The sequence below is a fragment of the Labeo rohita genome, chromosome 21 (assembly GCF_022985175.1).
Source record: "Labeo rohita strain BAU-BD-2019 chromosome 21, IGBB_LRoh.1.0, whole genome shotgun sequence".
Lineage (NCBI taxonomy): Eukaryota > Metazoa > Chordata > Actinopteri > Cypriniformes > Cyprinidae > Labeo > Labeo rohita.
In genome coordinates this window covers 8,526,685-8,549,596 of record NC_066889.1, presented here as the reverse complement: position 1 = coordinate 8,549,596, position 22,912 = coordinate 8,526,685, and the positions used below count along the sequence as shown (strand labels likewise).

At 35.0% G+C, this 22,912-nt stretch overlaps 1 protein-coding gene across 1 annotated transcript in view; it reads left to right on the top strand.

Annotated features, from left to right (window-relative positions):
• rnf121 (ring finger protein 121) overlaps positions 1 to 22,912 on the top strand; it is a 95,939-nt gene that overhangs the window by 64,053 nt on the left and 8,974 nt on the right. The window contains exons 4-5 of the mRNA XM_051093325.1: positions 10,008 to 10,162; positions 13,698 to 13,805. Of these exons, the coding sequence (XP_050949282.1) occupies positions 10,008 to 10,162; positions 13,698 to 13,805 (263 nt within the window). The remainder of the gene's footprint in view (positions 1 to 10,007; positions 10,163 to 13,697; positions 13,806 to 22,912) is intronic.

Here is a 22,912-nt window from a genome sequence, read left to right as displayed (position 1 = left end):
CATTTAAATCACAGATTCATGCGCAGCAGTTCTATTCCAGGATTGTTCTATTTGCGTTGGTGAAACACAGCAAAAACGGACAATATTTTGTCCAAAATTTAATTCACCTATGCTATATTAATTTCTTGTTTGTTGAACTGTAAAAAAAAAAAAAAAAAAAAAAAAATAGCCTACCTACCACATTCACGATCAAGCTCATGAGCTGATATTTTGAAAACGGCACTATTGTTTGCGTGATAATGCTAAATGGGAGCGCACAAGCTGCCAATACTTCAGAGACAGACCAGCTTTTTATTTAAAACAAAAAAGCAAGAATAGCATATAAGCAACACATCACATTGAAGAGCAATAAAATTGACGTTCAAGGTGTTTATTATGATAACAATATTATATTGCGCAATAATAAAAACAAAAACATTAAAAATGAAATTAAAACAGTGTATATTCTGAGTATTTCTCCAGCAGTAACGTGCAGCCGCGGGCAGATTATCAGTTAAAAGAATCTAATTAACCTTAGACGATCCCCTACCATACCAGTATAATGCTATTCAATCACTGCGCTCAAATCTGGAGGAAATGTCAAGTTTAAAAGCTGGTCTGTCTTTGAAGTATTGCGCATACGCAGCTTGTGCGCTTCCATTTAAATCATGAAATGTGCGTCGGAATATCAGGACAACATTTTTCCTTGTTTCGTCATACCCGATTAATGATCGGAAACACTTTTTAATATGTTTTGATGAAACATCTATAATGAATTGTTCATTAATAAATCACATCTATCCCGTGCTATGGGCATTACCATTCATACAGGCTACAGCGGAAGTTATTTTACACAACTATTCGACACTTCCAGGTTCCGAAAGCGACCGTGAAAAAGGCCCATTATGATATTAGTCCTAGCCTAAAATCTTTTCTGTACGTGAATTCACCTTTAAAAATAATACAGTAGGATATATATATTACCTAGGTTATATTTCAACTGTGTAAAGCATAATCATTTTATAATGATTTTAATCAATATAGGTCAATTTAATCAATAGGCTACATAATAGATCATTAGAGCATCAGTGTTGCGATTAAATACTGATTGAGTCAACAACTCGGAGGTGTAGTCTCCCATTTTGTTGTTTTTAAGATTTATTTTTTGCCGTTTTTGCTTTTATTTCGATAGGACAGTATGAGTTTGGGGGAGTAAGAATCGCTATTGTAGAGCTCTACAATTACATTTTTACTAGTAAGAATGCAATTACACAGCTCTACAACTGCATTGTTACTAGTAAGAAATACAGTCAGAGAGCTCTCTAATAGAGGCTGACATTTTTTTCGGGAATCCCGCGGGATGGGAAACAAAATCACTAATAATCACGGGACTGGGACGGGATAGGAAAAAATGTCAACGGGAGTGGGCGGGACCGGGAATCGTAACGCTATGAAACCCAAATTTATACACAAATATACCTTTTATAGAAATAAACTATAAACGATATATTGTAATTTTGAACTTAATTCTAGTTGACCTGTCTCTTTATGCTCTCCTTCTGTATGCTTTGGTGTGGCTGGTTAAGCAAGTGAGTTCATGACGGACAGATCGTTAACGACTGGTAATGCAGCAGGACATCCAAATGCTCACCTAACATTCTTCGACCATATGGCTTTTCATCTGAAAGATGTATGTAGTAGCAACTTTACATCGCCGCTCAATCTAATGTTAACCTAAAAAAAAAATGTGCGTTATTGAAGTGTCAGTGCGAGTGTGGAAGCCGAATAGTAGTAGTAATAGGTACTGCATGACAGAGGCGCCGGTGCGGTCACTTGCTCTTAAAATACCGTCATTTTTGGTCATACAGATAAGAGTGATAGGCATCTTTCGAATCTGTAAAGACTCAACGTTTATTTGTTTGCACTCAGAAAAACAAGGAAACGTTGCGCTTTTGTAAACTAATTAAAGCAAAAAGGACGCGCTTTCTGCCGTCTGTCTCTGTGAACTTGAGCGCGTCACTTCGAAACTCCGTGTATACTTGCTTTAAAGACATGAAAAATATATCATAGAGTGAAATGTCAAATGTTTCAAATGGACCAATTCAAATAGGAAACGTGTATTTGCATGAATGATTTACATGAAATTTAATACGTGTGCAAAGCACACTGTGCATTTGTTTAAGATTAAGATAACATTTTGCATTTTTATTCAACTAATGTAAAAAAAAGTTACGGGCATACTGTGATCTGTACTATATTCTTTACTGTAACTGGCAGATCCCGCCAAAAACACATAATACGGGAGTGGGAGGGAATGGGAGTCATTCTTCCGGGATTGGGACGGGATGGGATTTTCTCCCAGTTTTTCTGTGGGATTGGGATGGGATGGGATTTTTTTTTGTGGGAGTAGGACGGGAGAGGTTTGAAAATCCACTCCCGTGTCACCCTCTACTCTCTAATACAATTCTTACTAGTAACAATTGAATTAGAGAGCTCTGTAACTGAATTAGAGAGCTCTGCAATTGAATTCTTACTAGTAAAAATTAGGTTGGAGAGCTCTCTAATTCAAATTTTACTAGTAAGAATTAAAGTTAGAGAGCTCTTTAATGCAATTTGTACTAGTAACAACTGAATTAGAGAGCTCTCTAATCGAATTAGAGAGCTCTGCAATTGCATTCTTACTAGTGACAATTGAGATAGAGAGCTCTACAATTGAATTCTTACTAGTAATAATTACAGTTAGAGAGCTCTTTAATGCAATTATTACTAGTAACAATTCCGAATAGAGAGCTCTCTAATTTAATTCTTACTAGTAAAAATGCAATTACAGAGATCTATAATTCAATTTTTACTAGTAAAAAAACACATTAAAGATATGTTTAATTGCAGAGCTCTGTAATTAAATTAAAGAGCTCTCTAAATCAGTTCTTACTAGTAACAATTGAATTAGAGAGCTCTCTAAATGGAATTCTTACTAGTAAAAATTGAATTAGAGAGCTCTCTAATTATAATTCTTACTAGTAAAAACTGAATTAGAGAGCTCTCTAACTGAATTAAAGAGCTCTCTAATTCAGTTGTTACTAGTAATAATTGTATTAAAGAGCTCTCTAATTGTAATTATTACTAGTAAGAATTCAATTGTAGAGCTCTCTATCTGAATTTTCACTAGTAAGAATGCAATTGCAGAGCTCTCTAATTCGATTAGAGAGCTCTCTAATTCAATTGTTACTAGTACAAATTGCATTAAAGAGCTCTCTAACTTTAATTCTTACTAGTAAAATTTGAATTAGAGAGCTCTCCAACCTAATTTTTACTAGTAAGAATTCAATTTGCAGAGCTCTTTAATTCAGTTACAGAGCTCTCTAATTCAATTGTTACTAGTAAGAATTGTATTACAGAGCTCTCTAACTGTATTTCTTACTAGTAAGAATGCAGTTGTAGAGCTGTGTAATTGCATTCTTACTAATAAAAATGTAATTGTAGAGCTCTACAACAGCGATTCTTACTAGTAATAATTGCATTGTAGAGCTCTCTATTCAACACGACCTTATTATGATAATTGCGCCTCATGCATATTCATGACATGGGTGAAAGCCTGTCCTGATAGGCTCCTGGGCAGTCCATTGATATATAACGGCCTTGCATTACGGGTGTCCTGAGTTGGCGTTTGGACTCGTGGACCCTTCCAACCCCTCCCCCTCCCCCAACTCATACTGTCCTATCGAAATAAAAGCAAAAACGGCAAAAAATAAATCTTAAAAACAACAAAATGGGAGACTACACCTCCGAGTTGTTGACTCAATCAGTTTTTAATCACAACACTGATGCTCTAATGATCTATTATGTAGCCTATTGATTAAATTGACCTATATTGATTAAAATCATTATAAAATGATTATGCTTTACACAGTTGAAATATAACCTAGGTAATCTATATATCCTACTGTATTATTTTTAAAGGTGAATTCACGTACAGAAAAGATTTTAGGCTAGGACTAATATCATAATGGGACTTTTTCACGGTCCGCCTTCGGAACCTGGAAGCGTCGAATAGTTGTGTAAAATAACTTCCGTTGTAGCCTGTATGAATGGTAATGCCCATAGCACGGGATGGTTGTGATTTCTTAATGAACAGTTCATCATAGATGTTTCATCAAAACATATTAAACACAGTTTCCGATCATTAATCGGGTATGACGAAACAAGGAAAAATGTTGTCCTGATATTCCGACGCACATTTCATGATTTAAATGTGAGCGCACAAGCTGCCTATAATGTACAGTACTTCAAAGACAGACCAGCTTTTAAACGTGACATTTCATCCAGATGTAAGCGCAGTGATTGAATAGCATTATACTGGTATGGTAGGGGATCGTCTAAGGTTAATTAGATTCTTTTAACTGATAATCTGCCCGCGGCTGCACGTTACTGCTGGAGAAATACTCAGAATATACACTGTTTTAATTTCATTTTTAATGTTTTTGTTGTTTTTGTTTTTATTATTGTGCGATATAATATTGTTATCATAATAAACACCTTGAACGTCAATTTTATTGCTCTTCAATGTGATGTGTTGCTTGTATGCTATTCTTGCATTTTTTTTAAATAAAAAGCTGGTCTGTCGCTTAAGTATTGGCAGCTTGTGCGCTCCCATTTAGCATTATCACGCAAACAATAGTGCCGTTTTCAAAATATCAGCTCATGAGCTTGATCGTGAATGTGGTAGGCTATTTTTTTTTCTTTTTTTCTTTTTGTTTTTTCAACAAACAAGAAATTAATATAGCATAGGTGAATTACATTTTGGACACATTATTGTCCGTTTTTGCTGTGTTTCACCAACGCAAATAGAACAATCCTGGAACAGAACTGCTGCGCGTCTCAGAGCAACATATTTCGTACTTGCATGAATCTGTGATTTAAATGAATCTTTCATTTACGACAGGGTTTGGCTGCCACCTACTGGCGGTTTTATACAGGACAAAACCAGCCATGATTCCAGGACAATCGCATTCTCAGCAAAATATATCTCCTAATTAAGCTTATCGATTAAACATAATATTGCACTTTTATTTCTTTCCCAATGTTTGACCAAAAAAAAAAAAAAAAAAAAAAAAAATTATCAAGAGTGTCAACTAGCCTATTTATTAGCCTATATATGTAGCTCAAAATTTTGCATGCATGTTACAGTGCATAATAAACACCAAAATGATATGAAATTTGTCTGGTAAACTTCATAATTACCAGACATTTTGACCAACATTAGCTTTTTTAGAGCAAACATTTGTGTGTCTTCTTTGCTTTTAAGTATTTCAAGACTATACATATGTAAATTAATCTAGTGATTAAATATTATTTTTCAAAAACAAACCATTTCCAAGCTGTCATATCAGTTTTATGGTCATTCTAATACAATGAAAATGCTATTAATTAAGGGGCTTTTATTTTGAAGTGCATCACCGCATGCGGGATTTAGAAAGGGAAATGGGTGTAATCGCGAATCTGTTTTGCATCTACTGAATATGCGTACTAGTAAGAGTACAATTGTAGAGCTCTGTAACTGGATTTCTTACTAGTAAGAATTGAATTGGAGAGCTCTGTGATTGCATTTTTACTAGTAAGAACTTAATTAGAGAGCTCTCTAATGTGCATTGTTACTATTAGGAACTAAATTGTAGAGCTCTCTAATTGAATTATTACTAGTAAGATTACAATTGCAGAGCTCTGTAATTCCATTAGAGAGCTCTCTAATTCAGTTGTTACTAGTAAGAATTGCATTAAAGAGCTCTCTAAATGGCATTGTTACTAGTAAGAACTGAGTTGTAGAGCTCTCTAAATTAATTGTTACTAGTAAGAATGTAATTGCAGAGCTCTCTAATTCAATTAGAGAGCTCTCTAATTCAATTGTTACTAGTAAGAACTGAATTAGAGAGCTCTTTAATTCTAATTTTTACTAGTAAGAACTAAATTAGAGAGCTCTGTAATTCAGAACTTACTAGTAAAAATACAATTGCAGAGCTCTCTAAATTAGAGAGCTGTCTAATTATAATTGTTACTAGTAAGAACTGAATTAGAGAGCTCTCTAATTGCCATTGTTACTAGTAAAAATGTAATTATAGAGCTCTCTAATTCAATTATTACTAGTAAAAATGCAATTACGACGAGTAACACTTAGACTATTTTAAGCTAAAACGGCTTGCCATAATTAAAGATATGTTTTATTGCAGAGCTCTGTAATTAAATTAAAGAGCTCTGTAAAACAGTTCTTACTAGTAACAATTGAATTAGAGAGCTCTCTAAATGGAATTCTTACTAGTAAAAACTGAATTAGAGAGCTCTCTAACTTAAAGAGCTCTCTAATTCAGTTGTTACTAGTAATAATTGCATTAAAGAGCTCTCTGATTGTAATTATTACTAGTAAGAATTCAATTGTAGAGCTCTCTATCTCAATTGTCACTAGTAAGAATGCAATTGCAGAGCTCTCTAATTCAATTACAGAGCTCTCTAATTCAATTGTTACTAGTACAAATTGCATTAAAGAGCTCTCTAACTTTAATTCTTACTAGTAAAATTTGAATTAGAGAGCTCTCTAACCGAATTTTTACTAGTAAGAATGCAATTGCAGAGCTCTCTAATTCAATTACAGAGCTCTCTAATTCAATTGTTGCTAGTAAGAATTGTATTAGAGAGCTCTCTAACTGTATTTCTTACTAGTAAGAATGCAGTTGTAGAGCTGTGTAATTGCATTCTTACTAGTAAAAATGTAATTGTAGAGCTCTACAATAGCGATTCTTACTAGTAAGAATTGCATTGTAGAGCTCTCTATTCATCACGACCTTATTATGATAATTGTGCCTCATGCATATTCATAATATGGGTGAAAGCCTGTCCTGATAGGCTCCTGGGCAGTCCATTGATATATAACGCCCTTGCATTACGGGTGTCCTGAGTTCGAGTTTGGGCTGATCTACTTGCACAACTACTTCCGCGTTCTACTTCCGGTTAGCATCCAGCGCAGTTTCTCTAAATTAGAGAGCTCTATAATTCAGATCTTACTAGTAAAAATACAATTGCAGAGCTCTCTAACTAAATTAGAGAGCTCTCTAATTATAATTGTTACTAGTAAGAATTGAATTAGAGAGCTCTCTAATTGCCATTGTTACTAGTAAAAATTTAATTATAGAGCTCTCTAATTGAATTGTTACTAGTAAAAATGCAATTACGACGAGTAACGCTTATAATATTTTAAGCTAAAATGGCATGCCATAGTTTTCACTAGTTACAATTACAATTATAGAGCTCTCTAATTTAGTTAGAGCTCTGCAATTGTATTTTTACTAGTAAGATCTGAATTATAGAGCTCTCTATTTTTTCTCTATTTATCTGTTCTGTAAGAACTATTATAATAGAGTATTAATATAGTATTAATATAGTAAACTATTAATAGAGTATCTATTCTATACTCTTATTTTCTATTTATCTATTCTATAAAAATTCAGTTCTAAAGCTCTCTATTTCAGTTGTCACTAGTAAGAATGCGATTGCAGAGCTCTCTAATTCAGTTAGAGAACTCTCTAATTCAAATGTTACTAGTACAAATTGCATTAAAGAGCTCTCTAACTTTAATTCTTACCAGTAACATTTGAATTAGAGCTCTCTAACCAAATTTTACTAGTAAGAATGCAACATCTATAAACATGCAGTGTAAACATACTGTTATGCAAGATAAATTTCAGTCTTAAAAAGTTTGACAATAAAGTTATATCTATCTGTCTGTCTATCTATCTATCTTCTAGTAAGAATCCAGTTGTAGAGCTGTGTAATTGCATTCTCACTAGTAAAAATGTGATTGTAGAGCTCTACAATAGCGATTCTTACTAGTAACAGTTGCATTGTAGATGCAATTCAACATAACCTCATTATGATAATTGTGTCTCATGCATATTCATAACATGGGTGAATGTCTGTCCCAATAGGCTCCTGGCATGCCCTTGCATAATGCAAGGACATGCCAGGAGCCTATTGGGACAGACATCCACCCATGTTATTAAATGCATGAGTGTCCTGGGTGTCCTGGGTGTCCTGAGTTCGAGTTTGGGCTCGTGGACCAATCCCACACCCCTTCCCCCAATTCACTTATACTGTCCTATCAAAATAAAAGCAAAAACGGCGAGAATAAATCTTAACAACAACAAAGTGGGAGACTACACCTCCAAGTTGTTCACTCAAACAGTTTTTAATGATGAATAGCAACACTGATGCTCTAATGATCTATTTAGTAGCCTAAATCATTATGATTAAAATCATTAATGATTATGCTTTACAGAGTAGAAATATAACCTAGGTAATCTATATAGCCTACTGTAAGTTATTTTTAAAGATGAATTCACGTGCAGAAAAGATTTTAGGCTAGGACTAATATCATAATTGTTGACACTGAGTGTCGACTAGCCTATTAATTAGCTTATATATAGCTTCTGCATGCATATTATACTGCAAAATAAACACCAAAATGAGATAAAATTTTGTCTGCTAAACTTCATCATACCAGACATTTTGACCAACATTAGCTTTTTTTTTTATTTATTTATTTATTTATTTTTAGAGAGAGAGAATATTTGTGTATCTTCTTTGCTCTCAAGTATTTCAGGACTATAAAGATGTAAATTAAAAGTTCATCTAGTGATTAAATATTATGTTTCAAAAACAAAACATATCCAAGCTGTATCCATATCGTGTCGCGGTCTCGGCGATTCCACACGGAGCATAATTACAAACTGAAAAATTTGGAAATCCAAAACTTGCGAAATTATCAGAACAAAAAGGTTCTCAGAATGTCCAATATCTGTATTTATTTTATTGTTTTACAATTCTTTTGTTTTCTTTAGGAATCCTGCAAGCACTTTATTTTTATTGATATTAAGCAGATGTAATTCTTAAGTTCAGATCAAAATGACATGGTTACAATTGTAAACTTAAACTGTAAAGCAGGGTCTAAAAATATATATGGTCTGTTTATAAAAGCAAAAAAAAAAAAAATGTATTACATTTTATACATTTAATAACTAAAGAATCTTGCGAGCACTTTATTTTCCCCCCTTTACTCGTACTGCACAAAAAGTGATTCAAAAACATTAAATGGTTTGCATATGGTGGGGTTTTCTTAATTACAGCTTTACTAAAATGATGTCCTATTCATAAAATAAGAAATATCCCAATATATCGCCTTGTTTACAGTATCGCAATGTATTGCAACATATCGTATCGCAACATACCGTATCGCAACCCCTGGATCGTGATATGTATCGTATCACCAGATTCTTGGCAATACACAGCCAGCCTAATGAAAATGTTAAATATTTCATACTTAAGGGATTTTTTTTTGAAGTGCATCACAGCAGGCAGGATTTAGAAAGGGAAATGGGTGTAATCGCGAATCTGTTTGCATCTAATGAATATGTGTTTTTACTAGTAAGAATGCAATTGTAGAGCTCTGTAACTGGATTTCTTACTAGTAAGAATTGAATTAGAGAGCTCTGTAATTGCATTTTTACTAGTAAGAACTGAATTAGAGAGCTCTCTAATATGCATTCTTACTAGTAGGAACTGAATTGTAGAGGTCTCTAAATTATCAAATTATTAAATTATTAAATTATTACTAGTAAGAATGCATTAAGGAGCTCTCTAATTCAATTCTTACTAGTAAGAATTGCATTAAAGAGCTCTCCAAATGGCATTCTTACTAGTAAGAATGTGATTGCAGAGCTCTCTAATTAAATTAGAGAGCTCTGTAACTGTAATTGTAACTAGTAAAAGACCATTGGAGACCATGCACTTCATGAAATAAGGGATATAGAATTATTGTATAATTATTGTATATTGTATATTATTGAAATAAGGGATATAGAATTATTATAATAATAATTATAATGTATGTGTGTGTGTGTGTGTGTTTGTTTTCCAGGTGATTTATGAAATCCAACATCTAAATGTTTGTTTGTTTGTTTGTTTGTTTGTTCTTTCTTTTCAAGTTGGTAACCCTCTTCCAAATGTGGGTGGTTCCTCTGTACTTCACCACTAAGCTGCACTGGTGGAGGTTTCTGGTGACATGGTTCATCTTCTCTGTTGTTACAGCATTCATCTCTTTTCGTGCTACCCGCAAACCACTGGACTGCACCACTCCGAGGTAACAAAAAATGTGGGGAAAAAAGCAAAAAAGATGATCATCATGATCAGTCTTTGAGCCCGATTAGCTATGGTTGACGTTGTGTCCTGTTTTGTTACTTTTTATCTGCTGTCTCTGTTTGAAGTAGGGGTGTGCAATATTGACAAATTTGGCCATTTTTTTGGGGATATTGACAACAGGAATACGATTTTTTGGTTTGTTGAAAATCAAATTATTTGAGATACGCAATCTGTTTGGAGTTTGCATTTTGCAACACAATGGTAACTAATTCGGAGTAAAATATATATGTATGTGTGTGTATATATATCATGTATTACACAATGTCACACAGACAGCAAGAGTAATGTGAAATGAGTGCTGATTTTGTCCCAATCTGTCACAAGCTTGAATGTTTATACAACAGTTCAGTAAATAAGAAGTTGATATTGTATTATATTTTAAACATTATATTATTCAATTTTGCAGAGAACGTATTTCCTTTGAAGCCATAGAAAAATTGTTGCACGTCTCTGACCAACACAGCGGTGTTTAGTTTCTGAACGAATCCACGTTTTGAATGAATGGTGTGAAAGACTCATTATTTACCACCACCTGCTGGCAGATTTAGTTTCTTATTTAGAGTATAATTTCATTAAAACAATAAAATATTATTATTGTTGGTGTTCTTGTTATTATTAATAATAATAATTATTATTATTATAATAAAAATATTAAAAACATCAAAAGGATAGTTCACCCCCCCCAAAAAAAATAAATTCTTTCATCATTTACTCACCCTCATGTCATTTCAGTCCTTTTTTTTGTGGAACATAAAAGAAGGTATTTTGAAGACTGTTGGTAACAAAGCAGTTTTGGTTACCAATGACTTTCATTGTTTGAACAAAAAATACTGAGATGTTTCTCAAATGATCTTCTTTTATGTTCCATAGTTCACGTTAGGCCGTTGCAGCCTAAATGCTTATGTAATAAATTTTATGCTCAATCAAATAAAATATTTCTAACTGAAGCTACAATTTGTAATGTCTATTTGCTACTTTCAAAAATAGCTTTAAATAGTCTTTTGTGGGTATTTTCACTGTCAAATGTATTTTTCAATTAATATGCGATTAATTAGATGAATTAATCGACACATCATGTAATTAATTAAATGAAAAAAATTAATCTATTTAATTACATTTATAAAAATGTAATATATATATATATATATATATACATATATATATATATATATATATATACACAATATAGTGTGTGTATGCGTGTGTGTGTGTGTGTTTACCCAAATCATTCTATTTTGAACAAAGTGACACTAAATATGAGTGACACTGTCATTATTTTGAACAGTATTAGGCATAGTGCTGTCGCTGTGAGTACAGTTATATACTCATACACATACACACTCAAAACACATGCAGCCAAAGTGTGCATTTCTATTGTTAATGTTTGAGGCTCCTTATAGGGAAAGGGCTGTGATAGTGATGCCATGCAAAGTGATATGATTTCTGAATAATAACCTACCAGATTGGCTAGCATGTTGTTATGAGTTATTAAATTGTTATTTTTTTATTATTATTATTATTATTATTATTATTATTATTATTTTAAACTTAATTTGGCGGGTTGGTGGCTGTTAATTTAAAATACTATTGATATTGCTTAATATAATTTGGTAGCTATACAAGACAGGGGAAAGGGAAAAGATAGCTCTCTATATCTTGAATTTTATCTACATTCTACTGGTATTAAAATAGGCATGTGCAACTTGAACACTTTAATCCGTTTGCATGACAACGGAAAAAATACACAAACGGAGGTATGTGAACCTGGCCGTTATGTGTTTACGCTTCAAGTGTGCATGAGAGCCCAGTCTCCAGGAGAGTGCGTGAGCGCTGAATGGTTAAACGCTGGAAAGAACTAAAAATAAATGCAGTTTACAAACTTTAGCGATGATGCAGCACTGATACTATTGTGCAACTAACAATTCCTGTGTCAACTGTGCAGCTCGTATATCGTCAGACGCGATGTGGTGATTGAAAGCCATGTGCGCACTTTCAAGAGAGAAAGAGAGAGAGAGTGTGCGGTCATTCACTCGTGCTGTTTGTGAAATGATGGCTCACATAAGGTTTTCAAATTAGTTTATAAGTTATTTAATTAAGAAATATGAATTGTACCTCACCTTCAGCATTATTATTCTTTTACCCTCGCTTAAAAGCGCCTGAGACAGTGCCGCTGCATGCCGTACCAAACCTCTCACGGTCGGCCTGTAATCAGCTTTAGATTGGTTTATGAGATCGGCCTTTTTAGAGACCGCCGACCGAACATCCCCAAGGGATTATCGGCCGATAATGATCGGTAGCCAATCAGTCGGAGCACCCCTACTCTCGATGCATGTTTTTGTTTGTTTGTTTGTTTGTTTGTTTGCAAAGCGAGTGACATACTCAAATGTCATTTAACATGGATTTGATATTATTGTAGACAATACATATTGCACATCTCTAGCTTGAAGATTTGGGTACTTCTAAATAACTAAACAAATGCCTAAACAAATGCCTAATGAATATAAACATACGGACCATGCTGCTTTTTATTTTGATGTGTTGTGTATCTGTGTGTGATGAGGTGCGTTGGATTGAATTTTACAAAAAAACATGTTGAGGTAACATTTTACCCCAGTACAAACAGAAATGCATAATGTAGTCAAAAAGTGACAATTATTGGGTCAAACAGCTGAAAAAGGAACAGTAGGGCTCATTAAAAAAATGGCCAAATTTGAAATAATAGATTTTGGTTGTGCTATTTAAAAAAAAAAAGGTAAATGTCAACCCTGTTAAATAGTCAAAAGTTTAGAGCAAGGGTGCCCAAACTCAGTTTCATCCCCCTCCAAATCTGTATGTTTTTCTTGCTGCTTTGCAACACAACAAAAAGATACAATTTTAAAGCCTGCTGTTAATGTCATTCTTCCAAACAGTCAAAATAAATATGGACTGAGACTTTTAACTTGAAAACAAATGCAAAACCACCATAAATGTATAATACACGTGATCCAGGTGATGCATGCTTTCTGTTCTTATTTTTATTAAGTTATGTCTGCTCTCTGTTCTTATTTTATAAAGATTTGTGTGTACTGCTGACTAAAATGTAAGTTATTTACTCAACATCGGCTCTAACTCTCCTCAGTGGAGAAAAGGTACTTTAATGCATTTGGAGGGCACTCCTATCCAAAGCAACTTTCATTACATTCTAATTATACTTTTTTCCAAGTCATGCATCCCCTGAGAATTCAACCTTGCTGTTGTTAGTGCCATGCTCTACTGTTTGAGGAGTCCATAGAAATATTAAAATAAAATCATAAAGTTTTGAAACGATTCAAAGTAAATTAGAACAAAATATAATTTCGGGGTAAATTACTCTAAGCAAAACACATTTTCTATTTATTTTCTCTTTTGTTTTTTTGGGGTGATATTGGTCCCAGGCATTTCTTGGTGAGATTCATGTCTTGGTGAATTTACTCTGTTTTCTCTTTCTCTCCATACAGGCTTGTTTATAAATGGTTCCTCCTGTTGTACAAGATCAGCTACACCACAGGCATTGTGGGCTATACTGTAGTTATGTTCACCCTCTTTGGCATAAATCTTATATTTAGGTGAGTTATTAAGCTTCATGTTTAAAAAACACTGAATCAGTCAACAAAGAGTCAATTAAACAATGCTGTTGAAAATGGGTATTATATAAGTATCACTTGGGTAAGCTAGGACAGATATTAAATGCTTAGTAAACAGGTAATCAGATGAATTTGGGGGGAAGGAAGCATAGCAAAATCCATTTTATTTATCAGTGTTTCCTTGTGATGGAGGATTGTAGACATAAATGGGTATATATGTGTATGTGTTACAATAATAAGGAAGAAATAATACAAAATAAATCAATTTCATATTTAAGTATGGTATACAAAATGCAGTTTTTACTTTACAAATATAACCCCACAATTCAACCAATCCAAATTAATCATCAGTATTGCTTAATTATTGATCATTAATAATCATATTAATAGGTTTCACAAGCTTATGATGGGTTTAATGTATGACAACATAATCCAGTAGACAATTTTGAAAAGTAGAGAAAAAGACCAAACATAGCAAATGTGAAAACTGATCCTGATGATGCTGTCTAAACAGTTGTTTTTTTAGATAAATGTGGTAAGTTTTTGTTTCCTTTGACTAGTACCCCTTATACTATAATAAAATACTATAGTACAATAGTGTTATAGTACTGTAAGTGCTATAATAAAAGTTGGTAGTTGTTTACATGCTTAAATTACCCATAGTCTTGTGAACAGAGTTTTGCGAAGGTTGTATATTGCAGTTACACCATAATTGCGAATCAGACCTACAGTGCCCTCTACTAATGTTGGCAGCCTTGGTAAATATGAGCAAAGGCAGCTCTGGAACATAAATATGGGCCATTTGTCCTTTTGATCTTTTATTCAGAAAATTCACAAAATTCTAACCTTTCATTGAAGTAAAGCAATTGAATGTGGGGGGTGGGGGGGACTCACATTATTAAAAAACATGTTGTTGTTGTTTTCTCCTATGCATGTTGGCCTCAATTATTGGCACCCCTAGAAATTCGTATGAATACAGTATCTCATAAGTAAATTCCCATTTATATTTACATTGTTTTAGCACACCAGGGTGACTAGGAGCATGAAATTGTCCAGCCATGACTTCCTGTTCCACAGGATTATAAACATAAGTAACACAAAGGCCAGCTTTCCTTAACCATCCATCACAAGGAGTAAAGAATATTCCAATTAATTAAAGATGTTACAAATCTGCCTGGAAGGGAATGTTTGTCTATATCATCCTAATGCACAGTAAGGAGGAGAGTTTGATTGTCCAAAGACTCTCCAAGGATCACAGCTGGAGAATTGCAGAGATTAGTTGAGTCTTGGGATCAAAAAGCCTACAAAAAATATATCAAACAGCCCCTACAGCTGTCAGACACAACTGGAACTATAAATAGGACTGGCTTCTATAGTCAGATGAAACTAAAAATAGAGATTTTTGGCAGCAAACCAACAAGATGGGTTTAGTGCAAACAGGGATAAAGATCTTTAATGTTGTGGGCATATTTTTCTGCCGGAGGTCCTGGACATCATATACATGGCATCATGGATTCTGTCAAATACCAACAGATAAAAAATCTAAACCTGACTGCCTGTTAGAAATCTTATAATGGGCTGTGGTTGGATCTTCCATCAGGACAATGATCCAAAACAAACATTAAAATCAACACAAAAATGAAGCTTCTGCATGGCTGTCCCAGTTTCCTGACCTGAACCCTATAGAAAATGATTGGGGTGAACTGAAAAAAACAAAGGTACTGACATGGAACTGAAAATCTGAAGAAAAGAAGTATCGACATCGAGCTGAAAATCTGAAGGATCTGGAGTGATTCTGTAAGAAGGAATTGTCTCTGATCTCTGAGTTCTCCAAACTAGGGATGATACCATAATTTTGGCTTCGGTATGATACCAGAATGTGATACTTCGGTATCGATACTAAATCGATACCATAGGTAACAAATAACTAACCTCAAAAGATAAGAGAATTTAAAACAATTTAGTAAGTAATGTTAACATATTAAACATGTATTAGTTCATTTATCATTTATAACTAACTATTGACCTAGATTAAAAAGTGGTGTAATACTGTTAGGTCAGCTTACCAAATTAATTTTAACAAAGTTTGCTTTACTGTAAAGCAGTGGTTCTCAAAGTTATATTAAGTACCACCTCAGCCATATTTGGCTCTCCAAGTACCACCATAATGACCAACATTAAAATACAGAAGCGTAGTAGGCCTTACTATTCAGCTACAGCTCTGCACAGTTCAAATACGAGGCAGTTTTATTCCTAATAAGAATATTTGTTGTTGTCAGCCACTTTAACATTGTAAATACATTGAACATTAACACTGTAAATAAGCTCTCTTGGCTGCTTCATATTAGCGATCGGCTTCACGGCAGAAACATTCCTTTTATAATATTGTTGATAGTAAAATGATTATAGCAAAACTCTTGCTTCATTCAAATTCAATTAATATTTGATTGTTTGAAATGCAAGTGCAAATATCATGTGACCAAAATCAAAACTGGTTCTAGCGTATCGCGCACATTTGAGCTTTCGTGTTTACTCTGTGAGTTGATCAGTTGTGGAAAAAAAAAAGTTAATTAAAACTGAATTTCTGAATGATGAACGATGCACTCACCTGTCAGTCTCTAAATTTGCGTTAAAGGGATCATCAGATGATAAGTGCACTTTTACATGCTGTTTGAACATTAATGTGTGTTGGCAGTGTATGTACAAATCTACCCTATAATGATAAAAATCCATGCAGTGGTTTTTAATTAACCTGTAAAAATAATATTCCCTTTTTCAAATCGAGCCATTCCCACAATAGTTGATTGACATGAGCATCTTACCTCAGATGACAGTTGTAACAGTCCAACCTTCATGTTTTGGTGCCAGACCAGGGATGTAAGTTAGACAAGAATTGAGCAATTGAGGTGTTGTGTTGCTGGATTTAATAATGAATATAGTGGTCGTCATTTACTCCCGACATCTGAGCTGCTGAAGATGCAGTGGATTGCATTTGTTTGTGAAGGGAATGCGCCTTCCAATCTACATATATCCATCTATGTTTGCGCGAATCATTCGTGATCCAGCTTCACTTACAGCAGAAGTGAGTATAAGTTTTGTTTTTTTGTTTTTTATGGATCTTTGCGATCGCCTTTCCTAATAATGTGCTAGTTAGCAAGTTTAGCGGCTAAATGTGGCTAAAGTAAATAGGCTCGTCACTCCACAGAGAGAAGAGAGGGGCGGGGCGAGCAGAGCTCATTTGCATTTAAAGCAGCCTTGACCAGAATGGGATGATTTTTGCAGAGCTGATTTTGGCAAGGTAAAAAGGGTGTTGTTTTACATTTTACTTAAATGATAGGTTAGAATTTAGCAAATTTTTTGAACAAAAGATCAAAAGGATAAACAATGCAGACTTATTTTCACAGCCACCTTTGCTCATATTTACCAAGGGTTCCAATATTAGAGGAGGGCACTGTACACCTACATATAAAAATGTACTGTCTTGTTGGTGACGATAGCCTTGTGGGCAGTGTGCCGACAAACAGCGTTGTTGTCCTACTGGCGTCCTAAATTCGAATTGCGGTTCGAGAACTTTTCCCGATCCTACCCTCCTCTCTATCCACCCCCTCCTCTCGCATTTATTTTACCATTGCAAGTTACCAGGTTTTCCTTCAGTTACCATAGTTACTAGTTTTAAAATCCAAACCAAACATAATACCAAACATTATAATTCTCAAACAGTGTAAAGAATCCAGTATTTATTTTCTTTTTTTTTTATAATTTGTTACATGTGCACTAGGTACAGTCAGTTCACACTCTCACTCACATCCACACTCCTTCAATCAATCACACATTATTACTGATGAATATCACTTGGATTCATTCAAGGTACACACTTCACACAAGGTTCAGTCATTCTTTTTCTGGCTATGAACATGTTTACAGCCCTCTTCTCCTGTGTTTTACTTTTCTGCTACCTTGTATTTCTTTGATCACTAGAGATTTTTTTGTTATTTGTACTTACCTGTTTGTTAAATATAAAAAGGAAAAGGGAGATTCAAGATTGGTCTGTAATTAATTCTTTGGGGTCAAGTGGTGTTTTTTTTTTGTTGTTTTGTTTTTTTGTTTTTTAAGGAGAGGCTTAATAACAGCCAGTTTGAAGGTTTTGGGGACATATCTTAATGACAGTGACGAGTTAATAATATTCAGAAGAGGATCTATTACTTCTGGAAGAACCTCTTTTAGTAGTTTAGATGAAATAGGGTGTAACATACAGGTTGTTGGTTAATTTATACAATGCTTTATTTCCAATAGAAGAAAATGAGAGGAATTGTTCCTCAGGGGTCTATAGCCCTCTGTCTGTTCCTTTTTTCGAGCTGCTCTCTATAGGGCATGAGTGTGGTCATTGTACCACAGTGTTGGAAAGTTAGCATTTATCTTCCTTAAGCGTAAAGGAGCAACCACATCTAAAGTGCTAAAAAAAAAAAAAAAAGGCCATAGTTTCTGTTACATCATCAGGTTTTTCTGGGCTATTGGATATGCTGAGGAATTTGTGGTCTTTTGTGGTAGAGGTTATGGTTCTACCATATTTGTAACAAAGAGTTGAATTTACAGCTTTATCTATATGTAATATACATGAAACTAGATAATGATCTGAGATATCAATGCCATTAACATCAGTTTCATCATTTGAGTTGTGATTCCTTTTGTGTCTATATATACTCCTTCTGGGGAAAACCAAATTTGTAGCCCCAATTTACATAATGCATCTTTTCATAACAAATTGACAGGAGTCTGATTTGATACAAGAATGGGAATGGTTACACTTTTGTGTTTAGTTTGTAGAAACACTGGGGTGGTCATTGGAATTAGCTGCATTTGTCCCGAAAATACTATTGTTTTTGCAAATTTTCCAGACAGGGGGAGATGCATGAATTTGAATTTACACAAGTATAAACAGCTCAAGTGTCTACCATCATTGGTGTGGTCTTTCCCTGTATTTTAATTTGTAGCATAGGTTCTTGATCAGCATTAGTTGTTAAAATTGGAAGCTGACTCTCCCCTATAGGATTCCCTTGGCACCCTTAATATCCTTGATTTGGACCTCTTCAAGGGTTTACTGGGCCTTGGGATGGACCCTGGTAGAGCTGCTGCCAACTCTCCCCCCTTCCATCCTGAGGTGGCTGCTACCATGGATTGGTGGGACAGTCATTCTTGTTATGTCCAGGTTGTCTGCATCCCCAGCACACCCCTGGAGGACCAGTATAAGGCCTGCCTCTTCCTCTCTGTCCTCCTTGTGCTGGCTTTCTTTTCCATCCGATTTGCCCTGGCTGAATATAGATATTGATGATGGGTACAGGTATCTAGAGTGCATTCGGAGGAACTGCTGCAGGTGGGCCTGGCTAAATTGCTGGCAGTGGAGCATTTACTGGAGACATCACTGTCATTTGTTCTGATTCTTCGTTCTTTACTGCAGCTTGAATCATTTTCTTGTTCTTTCTTGTCAGTCCTTCAAGTTATAATTGAGTTAATTTTCTCTGTAACTCATTTTCTTAATTCTTGAGCTTTTGTTCATTTTCTTTCTGTATTGCCCAACTGCAGGAGATACATTGTCACAGAACTCCTTGTGTGTTTTAGAGTTGAAGCCAACCACATCCTCCAACCTGCTCTTTACAGCTGGTGGCATGACATCTATCACAGCATTTCTAAACAATGTTACCATTAATGAGTCTCCTTCTGGATTTCCTTCAGATTCTTGCTTCCATCTTTTTAGCAGTTGATGCATGAAATGCATCAAAAACCGTTCCATCAATCTAATGAGAGTTGACAGCTCTTTCCAGATTGGATGCTTGAAGGATTTCTTCCATCTTTACTTCTCCTGTTGTCTTTGCCAGACATTTAATGTACCCCACAGCTAAAAGTTTGCCTATAGTTTCTTCTTCAGACACATTGATCCACTTCTCAGCCCCCTCATGGATGTCTGGGAGGCGTGTGACCAGCCCCTTAAGGTTCTGTGAGGACATACTGTTCCTGAATACCCTTAATTAAGATTGAAAGTTGTGCAGCTAATGGCCTAAGTCTTCTTTTTCTACTCCTTATTCCCATCTTCCTCCATCAAATGAAGACTCATCCCCTTCATCCTCTTCCTCTCTGCTGTCTAATAGCTTACTTCTATCTCTTATCAATTTATCTGCATTTTGTATTGTTTCTTTAATTTTCTTCTATATTTCTGCTTCTATAGCTTCTGCTTGTGCCTCAAGCTCTTTGTTTTTTCTTCTCACCTGCTGTAACAATTCCTCACTGGCTAATTTTCCTTCACAGTGTGTTTTCTTTTTTTCTAATGTTATGTGTGCCTGTTTATAATCTAAAGGTAAATATATCTCACTCTTTTAATCCATTTGCCTTTTTTGGTTTTACATCTGACCCTGTTTGTTTTTTTTCTTAGGAAACATATGGTAATAATAGAATAACACATTGTACTCTCCTGTGGGCCTCCTTATATGCAAGAGACACATGATCATGATAGTAGATTTAATACATGGCTATATTCACATTGATTATACTTGTTTAGTTCATATTTTGATTAATAAAAATCTTCTACAGTAACTGGCTTGATTTACTGATGCATAAACTGCAGTAAATGAAGCAAAAGATCTTTGAAACAAAGATCATCTGACATGAATCATTACATATCAGAAACCACTGATAACCGATCAGGCATTAGAATGAACACTGCTAATTGCATGTTTGTGGCATTACTGTCAGGTCTATATCTTACATTAAAAGTCTGTTTGCAAAGCCTGTGCAGAAACTGCAACCAACTGACCAGAGATGTACTAAATAAACAAATAATGCTCTGCTGAGACATCCACATAATTTTTTTTTTTTTTTAAATACACTGGGTGCAAATAAAAATAAAGGAAAAATAATCTAACTACAAGCAACAATACAAATAAATAAAGATACAAATAAAATAAACAGTGCTTTTCAGGTTTTTTAGGTAGGTCTAACATTAGTTCTTGGGTACAGAAATTGAATAAAGTAATCAAATATAAAATAACATTGCATATTTGACAGTATAAATTAAAGATGAATCCTTATTAAAGTTACAAAAGCTATTCAGTCGAGAGTAGTGAGTGATTTCCTTGTTGTTGTATGATTAATATTAAGTAAATTCTGTCACTTGAAGGGAATGTGCTGATCCAGTGTACTGATACTGTAGGTTCAGCCGGCTATGTCTGCTAGGGTACTTACCAAGATGGGTATTTTGACATTTTTTTTGTCTGAATTTGTCTATTCAAACAAGAAAGCAAGGAAGGTAGGAAGTACAAGCAAGGAAAGGCTTGAATGAGTTCAGTTTAAACACAGATAGCAATGTGTGCTGCAGGTCTCACCTGCACACATTCACTATCAGCACCTGGGCGATGACAGCACACTGCTTATATCCAGCTTACAGCACTTACATTGAACAAAGAGTGAATGGTTTGTCCAGGGTTTTTTTTCCCCCTTCACTGTTGTTGTAATGTATTAGCAAGCCAGAATGCATGTCCATCAACAGAAACATACATTAGCTGAACCCTGTTTGTTTTACGTGTCATTTATTACAAACCATATTACAGATGCATTGTCAGATTTAAGTTGACCTGCGGTCCTAGTGCGTGCGTGTGGAGAATGGTACGGTTCGACTTTTTTTTTCACAGAGAACCATTACACCCCTACTTTCTATATAGCACTTTGCTAGCGTTAGGATCCTTTGTGTAAGGTAATGTTATTTTTAGTCCAGTGATCCTGTATTGCTCTTCTCTCCTTCTCATCTCATCAAGGCTCCAGTAGTTTTCAGTTTTAAAACTAAAAATGTTTTTTTTTATATATAGTACAATGACCTCTTACATGTCAAAAGATGAAAGAAATTTTGATTTCTCAAATCCTGACCCCTTTAGAGTTTACTGCAGCCAAAGAGCCTGCTCCAGAGTCCGCTCCAACCCAAGAGTTATATAGAGTCCACAGCAATGCATAAACCTGCTCTTGAATCCACCCCAACCCATAAGTCTGTTCCACAGTCAGCTCCAACCAATGAGCACCAACCTATAAATCCACTCCAGAGCCCATTCCAGTTTATAAACACCGTTCAGTTTTGGCTCCAGCCACTGAGTACAGTCTAGAATCTACTTCAGAGTCCAGACCAGTATCCCTGAACACCCTGAAGGGATAATTTACCCAAAGGTTTCAGCCTCCTCAAACCCAATGCTTCTAGCGCTGGCCAGTCCAGTGATCTCTGCTCTGCAAAATAAAATGGTCAGAGCACTGCCAGGTCTGGTGGTTTTAAAGCTAACAAATGCCTTGAGCACTGCCAAGTCAAGAGGATTTAGTGCTGGCCAGTTGGGTGGTCTTCACACGGCCAAGTCAGATGGTCACAGTGCTGTCAAATCTGGTGGTTTCAGACAAACTTAGTCTCAACACATCAGAGTCAGCTGGTCCCAGACTTGCCACCATTTTCTGCTCTGTCTGTGATTGCTGTTGTCTGCTTGTGTGTTTGGGCCACACAAAATAGTTCCTCATGAAGAGGTGATGAATGTTTGTGAGCCCCCATTTTCCCTGTAATCCCTGATGTGTCTGTCACGGCCAGGGGCACTGCTAAACATAAATATTTACTGGGGCACAGGCCCCCCATTACTCATATCACTTTTCATTCTTGAAAACCAGTTGTGTGCAGTAAGTGTACAACACAATGAACTATACAAACTTGTGTAACCCACTATTCCTACACTGCAACAAGCACTAGAGAAAGTAAATGTATACATAAAAGCCTTATGAACATTTAAGTGTATTCTTCTTCATCCTTCACAAGAACATTCTCAATATGTTTTAAAGCAATCAAGGTATATGGAAATAAAAACTGTCTGTGTTATATTCAACTTTATAAATGCAGAAGTGCTGCTTCTATAAATTCCAGTGGAAACGTGTCGTGTTTATTCAGTAAATTTACAGCTAAACATACGTGTGTTGAGTCTGGATTTAAATGTGGCTTGGAGCACATCTGATCACTTCTGGAAACTGGTTACAACTATGTGTGGCATAATAGCTAAAAGCAGACTCCCCTTGTCTTGACT